The following is a 15,652-nucleotide window of genomic DNA, read 5'->3' on the forward strand; positions in this document are numbered from 1 at the left end:
CACAATTCTCCCCCCAAAAGGAAGCTTGGCATCTTGCACTATAATTGCTAAATTTCCACACATAGTTTTGCCCTGGGCAATGGCTTGGGCAGGTAGACATAGTCTGTGCTCAGAGTAGGGAGATGGACTGCTCCATGGTGCCGACAAAGTGCCGGTAAAAAATGGATGGCTATGCTGTTATCAGCAGAGAGGACCCAAACGACCAAAAGAAAAATCCAGAACATTTACCCTGGGAGCCTTTCTTATTTTTCTTCCAAATTTCCAATTTTGAGAAGATGGTGCCTGTAGAAACCAAACAGCACATCTGATGGTCTGGATTTTCAAAGTCAGACCTTGGCACAGGCCACGTCTCCAGAGTGCATGACAATGAATTTATGAGTACAAATGAATGTATTTGAAGTTGCCATTTTATGGTTTATTAAATGCCATATTGGAAGATGCTAGGTTTTACAGACTGGAAAGTGCTCTTTAATTAAGAAGGTAAAGGACTGAGGATGAGCCCAGCTGTTCTTCCACGGCCAGTGAATACTGAAGATGAAAAAAATTAGGTCGCATTAGAGTAGTGGTTCTTAAAGTGCAGTCCCTGGACCATCAGCATCCACATCATCTGGGAACTTGTTAGAAAAATAAATGATCAGGTCCCATCCTCCTTAATGATCAGGAACCTGTTTTAATAACTCCTCTAGGTCACTTGGATGCTTGCTCAAGTTTAAGACCTTCTTCACTAGAGCTGTGGTCCTCCACCCTGGCTGTCTGTTCTCATGACCTGGTGAACTTATCATTGGGATGCCCCACCAACTCCAGACCAGTTAAATCAAAATAGCTGAGACTATTCAGAATAGCTAGAGCCTAGGCATCGCTGCTGTTGAAAAGCTCCTCAGGTGATGGAAATGTGCAGCCAGAGTTGAGAACCACTGTGTGCTGGAACAAGAGAGATTTAGATCAGACACTTTGCGACTTCTGATTATCAGGTTAGCTCAAAGTAATAATGGCTCCTGAATGAATCTCCTTAGCTGAAGATAAAGCTTGAGGAGAGATTTCCATCTTCATGAGCTGGAGAGGTTAGATGTGAGGCTCACCAAAAGCATCAGGATCTTGTACAAACCCAATGATAATAGTATTTAATAATTCACCCAGCAGAGACAGTTGCTCACCCTGGGAAAGGGGTGGGCTAGTCCCCACAGTCAGAATTTGTTATGGAAGCAATGCACTCAGAGACAGTAAAGAATGACCTCACACCTCCCACACACCTCGAGTCCAGATGCCGCAATCCCCTAAGGGGAGCTCAGAGCCTCCCACTCACTTCTTGGCTTTGAAGTCCCAAGTGCCCAGGGTGTGAGGGACAGGAGTGTCTTTTCACCAGTGTCTGGTATTACCCAGTGTGCAAAGTGATGATGACTTACTAGGTTAGACATCTAGGTGGCCGCTACCATGGGGTGAGCAGAGCCTCAGCATCACTGCTTAACAAAAGAACTGTGAACTGCGGCCATTCTACTCAAATCAGGAAATTGGCAATTAGCTCATTATAAGCGTGTTCCTCACTTATGGTGGGATCCACTGGCATAGTCCCAAGGATCCAGGAATTTTCCCCATGAAATGGGATCTGAGCATTACCGAAGTATAAGAAACATTGTAAATTCTTTTCAACAAGAAGAGGCAACATTCTTTAGAATGTTGCTGGAGAAATGATGGGTCAACCCTCATGTCCCTCCGACATAAGAGAGAGTAAGACCAAACTCTTCCTTAAAATGTTTTTTAAGATCAAATAGCAAAGACCAGAACCAGTTCAACAGCCAGCTAGTGAATGTGCTTACGAAAACACTACCATCATCACGACATCTCCACAGAGTGAATCTTGAGTATCCAAGCTTTTGAGTATTACACTCCCTCTCCCCAAGATACAAGGGTGAGGATAAAAGAAAATGAGAGGTAAAAGACCATGCTTTTGTATCCCCACTGCCCATGATGACACAGATTTTGGAGTCTAACCAACCTGAGTTTGAATTTTGACCCTGCCGTTTATTTGTTGTCTGTCCTTGAACATTAAGTCTATGAATTTCAGGTTTTTCATCCATTAAATGGGAATAATAATCCTTAGCACCAATCTGGGTGAGCAGATGGAAAGCACAGACTGCATTTAGTACAGTGCCTAGAAAACAGCAAATAAGTAGTGATATGGATTAAAGCTGCCCCAGCTAGAGAAGCCCAAGGTGACCTGGCCTACATGCCAAACTATATGACCCGGTGGATTTTTTTATGGTATGAATTAGGGCTGCCCCAGGGAGAGAAGCCCAGGGCATCCTCACCTACATGCCGATCTATATGACCAGATTCGTATCTAAAGTTATATGACCGCACAATAACCAGACCCCATCTTCACTGAAATCATTTAATGACTTTTTACATCATCTTTTCTTCTTCCAGTAAAAATAAGTCACGTACCCATGCCTTATAAAATTAGCCCTAACCTTCAACTCAGGGCAGCAGCAGGAGCTCTGACTGCAAATGGGTCCAGCTCTTCACTGCCCATGGGTCCCGTCACCATGCTATTCTGCACTATTCTCTAAATAAAAGAGCACCACTGCCAGACCTTGAGAGTCCAAGAAATCTTTCTTTCGACTCCTCGGCTCATCGACCCCGCATCAAGTAGCAGCTGTGATTACTAATTATTCACCCTTGAAGACCCAGCTGAAGCTTGGCTTCCTTTGTGAAGGCTTCCTTAACAAAAGTGCTTACACACTCAAACTCTTTGTAGCTCTAGCACATGTAGTTGGCATACAGATATATTATATTATATTATATTATGTTATGTTATATTATATTATATTATATTGCAATTGCTTATTTACATGTCTGTAAAGATTTTCTTAAAGAAAGAGACCATGCCCTTGTGCCCCCAATGCTTGGCACATATCTGGTGCATCATACGTATTTATGAATGAATGAATGAATGGAGCAAGCTACTGCATTTACCTAGCAATGAGATAAGAAGAAGCTTAATTAGAATGGAAGGGAAGAGATAAAGAAAGACACACAAGGAAATTGATAATAATGGTGACTATGGGAGACACACCGTAAAGGAATATTGCTCAGCAAAGTTTTCTAACTGTAGTCACTCATAGTCAGTTCATCCAGACAGCCCTTGTCTGAGGATTTTCTAGGGAGGAGAGAGGGTGGGGCAAATGCTCACACAAATACTTAGAAAAGTTTTATTGGTTGTATGGGTCTACATAGTCCTCTGAAACCAGCCCATTTAGGGGCAGATACCTCGAGGACATTAGTCAAACAGTGAGGTTGCCACTGGAACTTGAGTCAAATCAAAAACCCTTACCTCCCTCTTCCAAGTCTTAAGAATTCAGGGCCTGTGTGTAATCATTGCCTCTCATGCTTTACCTAGTTATCATCACTCCATCTGCCTTATCATCTTCTGCAGACTCTGCCCTTTGGCAGCATTCTATCCCTGCCTAACCACTGAATGATGTCTACCAAATATACATTGGCTTCACTGCTGAAGCCATCTCCCTACCACCACCACACTCCTCACCCTAGCTCTAAAATTGAGGCCTGAAGAATCTGCTCATCCAAGAAGAGTTAACCATTGTCGCCACTGCAGAAGATAACTAGAAAAACAAAAGCATAGTAAATCAGCTAAGAAAGCAGAAAAGAGGTTGTGTTGGCCATGTAGGCATAGGGAACTCCCCCTCCTGCCCCTGCAAACCAGGGCTTTAGTAAACGGGCAAGCCCATCTAAGAAGTCTACAATATGCCAATATTTACACCCCGAGAAAGCCTGTCCAATAAGAAACATGGTGACAAAATGCCACACGCTCAACTCCAGTCCCCAAGCCATCTTTCATAGCAATGAGGGTTAGTCACTGGAAAAGTAGGCCTGCTGAGCAAGCCATTGACTTTTATCTTTAGACTTCAACTGCTATTCATCAGCATCAATATTTTAGACCTTAATCAACTGAGCCCTAGTCTGAGTCCAGGACATCTACATCATCATGAGGACTCACCGCGTCCTGACAGCTGAGGACCTCCAAAATGCTGTTGAGTAATTCGACACAGTACTTTTTCTCCTGGACCTGGTGTTGCATCTCATCCTTCTGTTCCAACAGCTCCTTCAGTTCTTTGGTGATGACAGGAAGCAGAATGTCCCGGCATTCTGGAAAGAAGGCAATTCAGAGGCATTTGAGCTTCCTCATTTTCTTTTCTTTATTTTTTTTTTTAGATAATTTTTCACTAAATAAATAATTCATGAATATATTCTCCCTGTAAAAAGTTTAAATATTAAAGATTAGGTTAAGATTTCCTTAGAACATCATTCATAATTCTGGTCTCTCTGATAACCCCTGCTCCTCAGAGGCGCCCAGTTATTCTACTCTATACATACATATGTACATACATATAAAAATGTATATATGTATATTCATGTAAAAAGGTTTCAGTATGAAATATGTAGTATCATTTTGATTTGGCCTTTCACTTAAGTAAGACATATCATACTGTGATGATAAACCTTCAAGATCTCTTTACATATTTTACATAGGTACATATCAGTATAAAACGCGTAGTTTCATTTTGTTTTTGTTTCCTTTTTACAAAAGGGGACTATGCTGTATGTATTCTTCTGTACCTTGACTTTTTTCACTCACGAATATTTCTTGGAGCACTTTCTATGTTACTACATATATAGGGATCAGCCTAATTATTTGTAGCTGTTTTATAATCTCCTCTATTCTGTATATATTTGGTTATTTAGTCATACCTCTATGATGCACATTTTTCACTGGCACAAACAATACAAAAGTGAATAACCTTCCACATGCATCCTTGTGCAGAATGGCTTTCATTTTAAATAAATTCAAACTTTTGCAAAGAAAGGTATCTCTCTTGGCATTGATGTTTCAGGAAATTTCTGGAAAGCTCTGAAATCCTACACAGCTTTGTTTCTATATTTCTCTTGAAAATGGCAAACCTTTAGGGACCAAAAAAATCCAAAAATTTTTCAAGCCATCCCCACCCAGATGCTTCTAGAGCTGAGATGTGAATCACATACACTAGGGTTTCATTTTAATTCAATATAACAAATAGGTATTGAACACCGTTGATGTAGAAGGCACTGTATTTCTGGAAGTACAGAGATAAGATGTGGTTCTTGTTCATTATATACTTAAAATCTGACAGAGGTGATTAACAACAAAAACAAAGAGCAATGACAGAAGACAGAATAAGATAAAGGTGGGAAGAGGCAGAGGAAGTCTCTTGTTCTGTCAGCCCAACATCTACACCTTCTTCTGGCACAGCACCCTGGTTTCACTCTGGAGAGCCACCCTGCTGTGGGCTATAATCCTAGGGATACTGTCGTAAGGCTCCCTGCCCTCCTCCGGACAAGAGCTGGCACCTGACCCTAACTAGGATGATCCCTTGAGATGTTAATCTTGAGGGAACTATAATAACAGTAATTGCTGACATTGCTAACAGATTGCTTACAACATGCCAGGCACTGTTTTATGTGTCTCACGGGAATTCCCTCAATTAATTTTCCCAATGACTCTAAGAAGTAGATACTATTATTTCTCCATTTCCCTGATGAGGAAACAGAGGGACTTGCCCATGTGTACACAGCTGGTAAGTGGTGGATACAGTCTGACTACAGAACCTGTGCTCTTAACCACTAGACAATGAGTCTAGTTTTTCTTGGAGCTCGGCTGTCTGCACAGAAGTGCCCTGAGGAGGCTGCCATGGGTGCCTGCTGCTTCCCCTCCCAGAGCTTTTCTGGGTCTCTCCTCTCTGATGACTGATTTTGAGAACCGCTCCCTATCTTACAAATACATTTGTTTTAAGTTAAATTTACCAAAGTAGCTTTCTGTTGCTCACAACAACCAAAGAATTCCAACTGGTATAAAATGCCCTCAAGGCTTCAGAAGGAAGAAATGATCTCTGGATGGAAAGCTTTACAGGTTTTGATAGAATTGCATCCCTTCTCTCAGAGCACCAATGTCAGTTTGTATAAATTCTAATTAGTGTAATTAATTAATGTCCATTCATCTAACCAATGTGTAAGTTCCGTGAGAGTCAGACTAAATATAAGTGCCTAACACAGCACCAGGATCATAGTAGTGACTCAGTAAATCTTGGTTGAATGAACGGAAGAGGTGTCATTAGAGACGGTCATTGATGAATAGATAACTTTGCCGTAGGAAGAGCAGGGATCTAGGGAACAGAGAGTGATTTAGAGTACACAGATCTGACAAGTAGAATAGTCTCTTGAAAGAAGAATAATGCAAGATGATATTTCAAAGGAAAGTCCTTAAATGCAATAGAGATGTTAGGTTATACTTCTATGGAAACAGAAAATTATAGGCAACAAAATATTGACTCAGGTTTGCTTAAAATTATAGATGAAATCATAGGCCACAGGTTTAACGATACTTAATTTGGACTCAAGAAATTTTTGACCTCAGGACCTAAGGTACTGCGTTAGCCACTACCCTTTGTGTAGAGAGATAAAGAAAATCTGGATAATATTTCATACCAATTACCACAACATGTAAGTTAAATCTATACTTAGTCCATATCTTGTCACCTTAAGGTTGAATTTTTGTACAGATCTATTTATTAAAAGGGGTAAGAAAATTTCCTGCAATGTTCATTCAGAAGTTTGTTTTAAAAGTTATCTTCTAAACATCTTGTAACTCTGAAAACATTTGCTTGTTAGAGGAAATTACATGTGTTAGAATGCCTGTTATAGATGAGTTCATTTGAAGTTATAAACTCTTTGTCATTGGGAGATGAATGACCTCACCAACTTCACAAAACTTAACTTCCCAAGTCTGCCTTCGCTGATGTTGTCATAATTAAACCCAACCAGAAGGATTGTAGTCTTCCTCTTCGAAAAGCTAATTTTGCAAGTAAAAATAAAAGGAAATTTAAAACACAATAAAAACTCTTCTTCAACAGTCCTCTGGGCAAAAGGGAGGCAACAAAAGATGTGTTTTAAGGAGATTCATGTCATTGCAGTGTATAGTGTAGCTGGACAAAGAAAAGACCAAAGGGCAGAGACCAGTGAACATGCTACAGCAGTAGTCCAAGAGACGACGATGAGAATAAAAGTGCTGGGTTCTGCCCCCTGGATTCCTATCTTCCGACACAACATTCTTGTCTTCTGTTGAAGCCAAAGATTTGATAAGACCTTGAAGGAAGGTAGTAAGAACCAGATCAAAAGCAGTCAATCATCTTGAGTTTAAAGCATAAGAAGACAAGGTTTTCAAGTCTAAAACAGTCTTCTGTGACTCAAAATTAAAAGTCACTTAAAACTCTCTCCACCTGTACAATGGAATCATTAGGACGTATAGAAACGAGATATGTAAGGATAGATAAAGGGTTAGTCCACTCAAGCAGTTAATTAACTCATTCATTCATTTAGTCTGTCAGTCTAATTGACGACTTGCTAAGTTTACTGAAAGTTTGCTAAGGGCCAGTCACTCTTCCGGGATGGGAGGGAACGGCCAGGGGCAGTCTGCCCATCATAGCAACAGAGCCAACAGAGATAAGAAGTAGACTTAAGTAGACAAGAAAAAATCTAGTGCCTTTAGCTCTTGGGGGTGGCAACTTGTTAGGACTGGCCATAAAACAGAGCTGTGGAATAATTAAGTTCAGGTTTTTCCTTAAAAGTTCATTCTGCTGGTATTCTAGTTGAGATACTTCAGTTAGAACTCATTACAAAGATATGACTCCAAGGGAAAAGGCCAGTTGGGAGATTTTAGATATTATTTTATTGAAGATCTCCCTGTGAATGTGTTAGACTAAATTCTACTTAAAGTTGAGCTAAATTAGTAAATTCTCATGGAAAGATCTGATAGTGAGCTCTCCATCTCTAGAAGTATTTAAACAGTGGGTAGCTGCCTATGGATAGGGATGATGAAAAGGTATTCGAAGTATCAGATGAAGGGTTAAACTGAATGATTAAGTCCCCACCCAAAATTTTATGATTCCACAAAATAGGTTCAGAGGAAGTAAATCTATTTGCCAGGTGGAAAGACAGTGGATGTGTTTGCATTGTTTACAAACCACGGAGGTTGTGGGACCTGCAGACTAGACCCCAGCAGAAGCAGTGGTTTATCAACCTGAAAGTCATCTACTTTACAGATATCAAAACCAGCATCCTCAGGGGCAGGGCCTGTGGCCAAGTGGTTAAGTTGGTGCGCTCCGCTGCAGCAGCCCAGGGTGTCGCCAGTTTGGACACCGCTCGTCTGACCACATTGAGGCAGCATCCCACATGCCACAACTAGAAGGACTTGCAGCTAAGATATACAGCTGTGTACCAGGGGAGGTTTGGGGAAGATAAAGCAGAAAGAAAGAAAGAAAAAGACTGGCGACAGTTGTTAGCTCAGGTGCCAATCTTAAAAAAAAACAAAAAACAAAAAACAGCATCCTCAGAAGACCAAGGCTCTTGGTGCTGAAAGTCAGCAAGATTTTAGCTGAGGAAGCCATTAATAACGAGGCCTGTTTTTCAGAAAGGACTTTGTCTTCTTGTTAACCATGATTTCTCAGAAATGTCTGGCTCCTCTCTCAAGAAGAAATAATTTTTCTCATTTGTAATTGGAGTTGTGAAATTATATTAGTCTGTAAAGCTTCAGGAAGCAGCATTTCTAAATTGTGTCTTGATTGTCAAGCAAACAAACACAAATGGTTTAAAAGATAAATGTTGCAGAGCCTTAAATCAATCTTTCTAGGCAGAGACAATGAGTATCAGAGACCTGAAAACCCAGCCTGGGTCCCTGGTGTCTGACAAAGGCTGGGAGATCTGCCATCAGGTGACAAGTGCAAATTGTAATTCAGACCAGGCACTTGGGAACCCGCAGAGCTACTCAACTCTGTATTTTCACAGAAAGGAGTTTTCTTTTGTCAAAGTGACTGCAGAGAGGAAAATGTAGTGTTTCTGGGCTCTGTTTCTTTTCCTTCCCGGATAAAATTTTCCCCTCCTATGGCAGAAGGTGCTACTACCTGAATTCATAGCTTTCTTGATGTGTGATATGCTTTTGCAATAATTTCATGACTTATTTGAAGGGATGCTTCAAATAAGATGGTCCCTTCCCTCATCTCCTTCTCTGCAATATCAGCCCCACAAAAAGAACTAAATGGAGAGTCTTTGTGCACCTTGAAAACTGCTTTCAGGTGCATCAGGTTAAAAATACACCTGTGACCACAGCCACAGCCACAGCTCCAGAGGGAAACACTCCTAAGAACCACATCTGAACCTAACCGTCGTCCCCACAGGTCTGCTCTTCTCCTTTGCTTGCTCTCAGCGTGAAGACACTCCCAGTCACGGAGGCAACCAAGCACGTTTGATTCCTTCCTCTCTCCATCCCCAACATCACCCCATCACGACGTCGTATCCATCCTATCCCCAAGCCAGCTTCCTCCACCCTCTCTTCTAAGTCCCCCAAACTCATCTCCATACTTCCAGTCTCAGTAACAGGAATTTCTCAAAATTCAAACCTGACCACGGACTCCTCTCCTTAAAGTGCTACCTATTGCCCTCACAGTGAGTTTATCAACTTTCTGGCGTAGCTGAAGGCCCTCTGTGACCAGGCCCTTCCTTACCACTCCACCCTCCACCTCCCACACCATCCCAGCCACGGTCTCTCCCTCTCCTGATTCTGAATTTTCGCACGTTATTTTCTTTGCCTGGAATGCTCTTATCCCTCCCATCTTCACCTGACTAACTCTTTCTTGCCTTCCATGTCTTAACTTAGACGCCAAATCCCCTAGGACAACGTTCCTGACACCACAACTCTGACTTGGGGGACCCTGTTCGGTATTCCTGTAGCATCCAGACTATACTTTTGTCTTATCATTTATCACACTATGTGGTCATTGAATATGTAACAGGACAACCAGTGAGATTCTTGTTATCATGCCAGAAATGAAGCTGAGACCCAAAGCTGTGGTCGAAAGCTGTAATTGTCCCACGTTGGTTTTTTGAGAGGTACCGGTTCAGTGCCAGCCCTACACCAGTCCGCAAGTAACCCATCCCAGAATTGAGGGAGAGTCAGCAGAGGCCTATAGATATAGTGCAATGCCCACAAAGAGAAGCCATTACCTCTCCCCTCCCCAAAGCTGAGGTGGAGAGAGGGACAAGCAAAAGAACCATTCACAAAACAGATGAAGATGAGACTGGCACCCTATAGCCCCACTAGGGAAATGTTTGCCGATCTTCGATCCCAGGTACATCTTGGTTCCACCACCATAATGGAGAGACTTAAGAACCTTCTGGAGCCCCTCTCTTACTATGGGGAGGAAGGTTAAACACCAGCAACGTGTCTGTGTCGGAGCTGAGTCACGTCCTTAATGTGGTTACTCCATTTCTAAGCCTGCCTGTGGCAGTCTTCACTTGGAATTTCACTCCACTCATGGCCAGCCCCTGACTTTGTCGCCAGTGGGGGTTAATCGACTCTTCAATCCTGTTCGATTTTTCACAGGCTTTAAGGTGAAACACATTCTGCTTTGGCCAAGTTCCTATTGACTGAAAGGTGAATTTAGCTCAGCTCAACCCTCTTGTGGGACAGTGAGGAACGTGTGGTTGTCGAGGCTCGCCCTGCCCTCCCCCAGGCCTTTTGGCAAGCAGGGAAGACCCCTAATTGAAACCCCACATTCTCCAGGGCAAGACTAAGCAGTCTGAACCCAGCTTGGCCACTTTTCTTCCATTTGATTTAAGGAGCATTTGCAGATGTCAGAGGCCACTTGGTTCAATCAGCAAGACACGAAGGAAGACCTCCACACACAACTCTACTCTGACAGATAGCAATTTGTTCTCACAACCTCCCTCCTCCAGCCGGTGTGTCACGAAGAAAAGTAATTCCACCCACTGGGAAATCAATAACTACCCACAAACTTCATATTCCAGATCAGGTTACAAGCCTTTACAACTATGCTAGCATTTTCCTCCAACACATTCTTCAGCAGCTCCTCATGATTCACTTTTCTTACCTCCCTGAGAACATACCTAATTGCAACATCCAGAAGCATCACTCACTGCCCCTCCAGCCTGCCTCCACCATGATGTATATCTCCACTTTATGAACCCTCAGGGCCCAAATATGTCTCCCCAGCTAAACTAACACAGCCTATTTAGAGATTCCAGAACTCAGCAACTGTAAAAGTCCTCTTCAGGCACCTTACAAGGGTGAAAATGTAATTAGGCAGTAAATCCTAAAGGAGAAACACACTTCCAGAACTTTATCCTCAATACCTACTTAAAGTCCAAATCATGTTATTTCTTTTACCATATACCCTTTATCTTTAATAAAAAACATGATATTGCACTACACCCATAAGCAAATGCCCTATAATAAGTTGAGTTTTGTCATTCAGAAGCATAGTGATGGCAGGAAGAGGGGACTGATATATAAGTGCTAGAATGTCTAAGAAGACACAAGTGTTTGTGTCCAAAAAGTTTCACACTAATTATAATTTGTAAGCTCTGATAGTCTATATGTAATATATTTATATCCTTAAGTATATATACGTATATATATAGTATTGCTACACCAATGAATACTGATGGTTGCCAGCAAGACAATTAAGTGGGTAACATGAGAGAGTTTGGGGGGGTCAGGGAAGATAGTTCCATACAGAGCAGTCTAGAAGCCTTTCTGAGATGGACACACTTGAGTTGAGACCTGAGGGTGAGAGGGAAAAGGTCTACAAAGGTCTTGGGGAGAAGTATTCCAAGCAGAGGAAATGGCATGCAAAGGCCCTGGGGTGGAATTTAACATGTTGGAGGAATCAGACAAGCAAGGTCAGATTAGAGGGGAGTATAAAATGAGATGACAAACTTGGAGAGCTTGGCTGAGCCAGGTCTCATCAGGCCCTGTGGCCCATGGAAAAGAGTTTGACTACTGTGTAGAGATAACCATTTGTTTGTTTTTAAATTTTTAATGGGGGGTAGGTGTAGACCTAGAGAGGAAGGCAGGAGAACACTGACGGTGCTTTTGTAGAGGGGAAGAAGAGGTCTAATATTTATTGAGCCCTCCCTCTCTGCCAGGCATTCTCTCTATGAAGACATATATCATTATGCCTACTTTATGGATAAGGAAACTGAAGCTCAGAGAGGGTCAGTAACTTGTCTAAGATCACACAGTTAGTAAGAGGTAGAGCTGAGATTTAAACCCAGGCAATGTGATTCCAGAGCCCATGTTCACAACTACTAAGCTATCCTGCCTCCTCACTGTAACAGTGGAGGGGACAGAAGATGAAGGCTTGATTAGTTTGCAGCAGGAGGGACAGGCAGAAGTGGACAGGCTTGCGTTACAGTTTGGAGGCAGAGCCAACATGTCTTGTTGATGGATCAGATGTGCCATATAGATGCGTAAGCATCTGAACATTTGAGTGAGAGAACAATAGATTCATTTTAGGGTTTATCAAGTCAGGATCTAATCATGGAGACCATTTCATTGCCTCAACCAGCCAGTAATGAGACTCCCATCCACATGTCTCCCACGGTGTGAAGTGGCTGCAGAGATGGGCCATCATCACACTCTCTGAAAGCTATTAGGGCGTAATCAGCGTGTTCTGACAGGTGCTCACACCTTCAGTTACCCTGTTGCACTTTCCGAGATCATTTACACTCCCACTGCTGACCAGCCTCCTCCCTCCCCGCCAGCTTACTCATTAAACCACAGTCCAGCTCCATAGAAAGTGCTTTCAGGAAAATAAAGGTGCAGCTATGGCCAATGGAGTCATGACCCCAAATTTGATTTGTTCCCCGATGCTAAGAATGATTACATTCACGATGCCACACCAGATGAGTGTAGCTCAGCCTGGTTAGAAAACTATCTCACCCACGTCCCAACCCTGGCTAATGAAAGGAGAAGCCAATGGAAAAGCATGGGGCGGGACCAAGTGGCCTCTAGACTGGGCAGTCTTTAAAAGAGGATTCCCATCAAAGCAGTATGCTCCATTTCAAATTCGTGCAAGAGGAGAAAGGAGTCAAGGTAGGTTTTTGACAGTGAAGAACTGTGTCTTACATCCCTTGTCCCCATTTGGTTCCAATTCAGTGCCACCTGGAATTCAGATCAATTTATAAGCGCTTAGGACACCCATTCTACCAGTCAATACCAGCCACACCCCTCCAGGGTTTATCTTCTCTGACCCACTGCTTCTCCTCTGCACCACACCACACAGAATCCCTTAATCCCGTCTCCCCAGCCCCGTCAGCTCTGCAGACTCACACAGCTCCCTGGCTCCATGAATTCCAATATTTGCTTAACCAAGAACTCTTTCACCTTTAACTCTTCTGAGTTAGTCTGTGGTCACATACTCAGAGTTTTCTCATAAGTAGGGGTCATTATAATAGATATATTTTAATAAAGGACAGAAACCATTTGTCTAGAAATCTATTGGGAGTGGAAGAGAGGGAGAATGGAATATTGAGTTTGAGAGAGATAACACAAGTTGAACTCCTGCTGGGTTCCAGGCACTATACGGGGAACTTATTTAACCCTTACCAAACCTGTTCTGTATATTGCATTGTCCCCATTTTGCAAATGAGAAAATAGGAGCTCCAAGGAGCTTGCCAGGGTCACTTAGCTATTATAAGCACAACAGAGGTAAGATCCCAACGCAGACCTGTCTGACTCCATTGTCAATGTTATTCCTACTTTATTCACAGACTCATGAGTACAGACAATTATTCCCAACTCCTGGGTTCCGCAAGCTAGAGGCAGTCACCTTTTGAATATGTTAGCTCCCTTAACCTGGCCTTATATAGAAAAAACAAGACTCTGGTTGGGTGGTTTATTTAATGGCTTGTTTTTTTGTCTTCTTTTAGGAGGTATTACAGTCCTAGGGGAATAAAGACACAAACAAAAAAATTCCGATCCTAGAATCCAAGAATTAAACAATAATGAGCATTCATGGACTCAGTGACTTGGTCTTCATCCACTCACTTCTTTCCTTTTTAATTCAATCAACTATTTATTCAACTACAATTGGTTGAGTTTACCCATCTCATTGCACTTGGCTAGCAAACAGCAATCATGACCTTCAATCGTTCACGACCTTTTCCTCAGAGACATGAGAGCCTGGGGTGAGGTATCCAATCTCAGTCAAGTCATGTTGCCTGCAGATCCAGGCACAATGCCTGTCACACAGGAGGATCCTAATAAGTGTTCAATGAATGAATGTGTGTTTGCTGATTTCAGAGAGGGGGACTTGTCTGCCTATACTTCGGCCAACTCTCAGAATCAGAACTCTATTTAGTGTAGGGTTATTTCAATATTCATTATTCTGTACTATCCTTGAGGAAATCAGGTGGCAGAAGCAGGGGGCTGCAGGAGCAGTGTTTAAGGAGAACTATACGTGTATTTCTGCGCCTTCACCATTTCTCCTGAGCAGCCCTTCTTGCAATATCTTCCCATTCCTGGCTTCGCCTTATCACAGAGGCAGGTACGGGAAAGTAGGTAGAACTCTGGATTGAGGATCTTGAGACCTAGGTCTGAATCCAGTCTTACTACTGCCAGGTTGTGTGACCTTGGATAGGTCATTTTACCTCCCTTCCTCCAAAGATGGGGATTACAATGCCTATTTCATAAGAAGATCCAAATAAAACATTATACAATTTCAGTTGTAATTATTACGTGTCGTGAGGCATTGGTATCTGATGCTACAGCTAAGATGTTTTGAGTTCAAAGCAGAGGATGTTGAAACTTCCTTTTCCTTTGGCTGTAGCTGATGTGTATACTTGACAATACACCTGGTCCAGACATGCTGGAATGAAATGGACTTGAAGCTATTATCTGCATCATTCAAACAAAGTGCTCTGTTGTCTAAAATAGCAAACTCAGAATTGAGCTCTAAGAGGCAGGTACAAATTGAAATGATTGGGATATATGCTTCAGATTTTCGTGTTCCCTTTTGTATATGGAGAGACTAAAAGAGAGCTCAGGCAAGCTTTCTCTCAACATCCTTTCACATTTCTGTTTGCAACTTAGAATAATAATACCACTTACCGGCAATCCTCCAGCCTCACATGAACAATCCTATACTGCTGCCATCACAAAACGTACAAACACCGAAAACAACAGAAATCAACAGCAATGTTTTGGATCAATATAAGCAGCCAGTATTCCATTTCTGAGAAGAGCGCGCATTAAAAGCCTCTTGTTTACATTTTAAGGCTAACAGAGCGGCCCTTCATTTCAGAGAATTAAATGAGAAAATTCTCCTGGATTCAAGCATTAGCAAAATGGAATGGTTGTGTAATTGTTTCTAATCATCATCTGATTTTCTCCTTTCCTCACCTTCCCCAGAATGGCTTCAAAGCAGAGGAGGCTGGGGTCCCCCTCATTTACAGCCCCACATGTTTAAAATCTAGCATTGTTTATTACAAAGGGAAAACAGAGAAGTATAATGTATTCCAAATAAGCTGAAGAACGGAAAGCAAACTTCAAAGAGGAAGGGGGAAAAAAATCACTACCATTTTCCCGCCTATAAATAAAAATGGAAATGGGAAGAATTTCTCCTCCTGGCCCGGTTTTCTGTTCTAAAAGCACTCAGCTAAGAAGGTGGAGAACAGAGGCAGCCCTGAGGGGACAGGGGCTTCTTCCCGCTCATTTCTCCATTCCTGCAACAGAGCCAACTGAGCC

The 15,652-nt window shown here is 42.3% G+C and overlaps 1 protein-coding gene across 1 annotated transcript in view; it reads right to left on the reverse strand.

Annotated features, from left to right (window-relative positions):
- The window catches only part of DOCK2 (dedicator of cytokinesis 2), a 411,398-nt gene that overhangs the window by 255,363 nt on the left and 140,383 nt on the right, over window positions 1–15,652 (reverse strand). The window contains exon 26 of the mRNA XM_070569049.1: window positions 4,016–4,164. Within this exon, the coding sequence (XP_070425150.1) occupies window positions 4,016–4,164 (149 nt within the window). The remainder of the gene's footprint in view (window positions 1–4,015; window positions 4,165–15,652) is intronic.

Source organism: Equus przewalskii, chromosome 13 (assembly GCF_037783145.1).
Source record: "Equus przewalskii isolate Varuska chromosome 13, EquPr2, whole genome shotgun sequence".
Classification (NCBI taxonomy): Eukaryota; Metazoa; Chordata; class Mammalia; order Perissodactyla; family Equidae; genus Equus; species Equus przewalskii.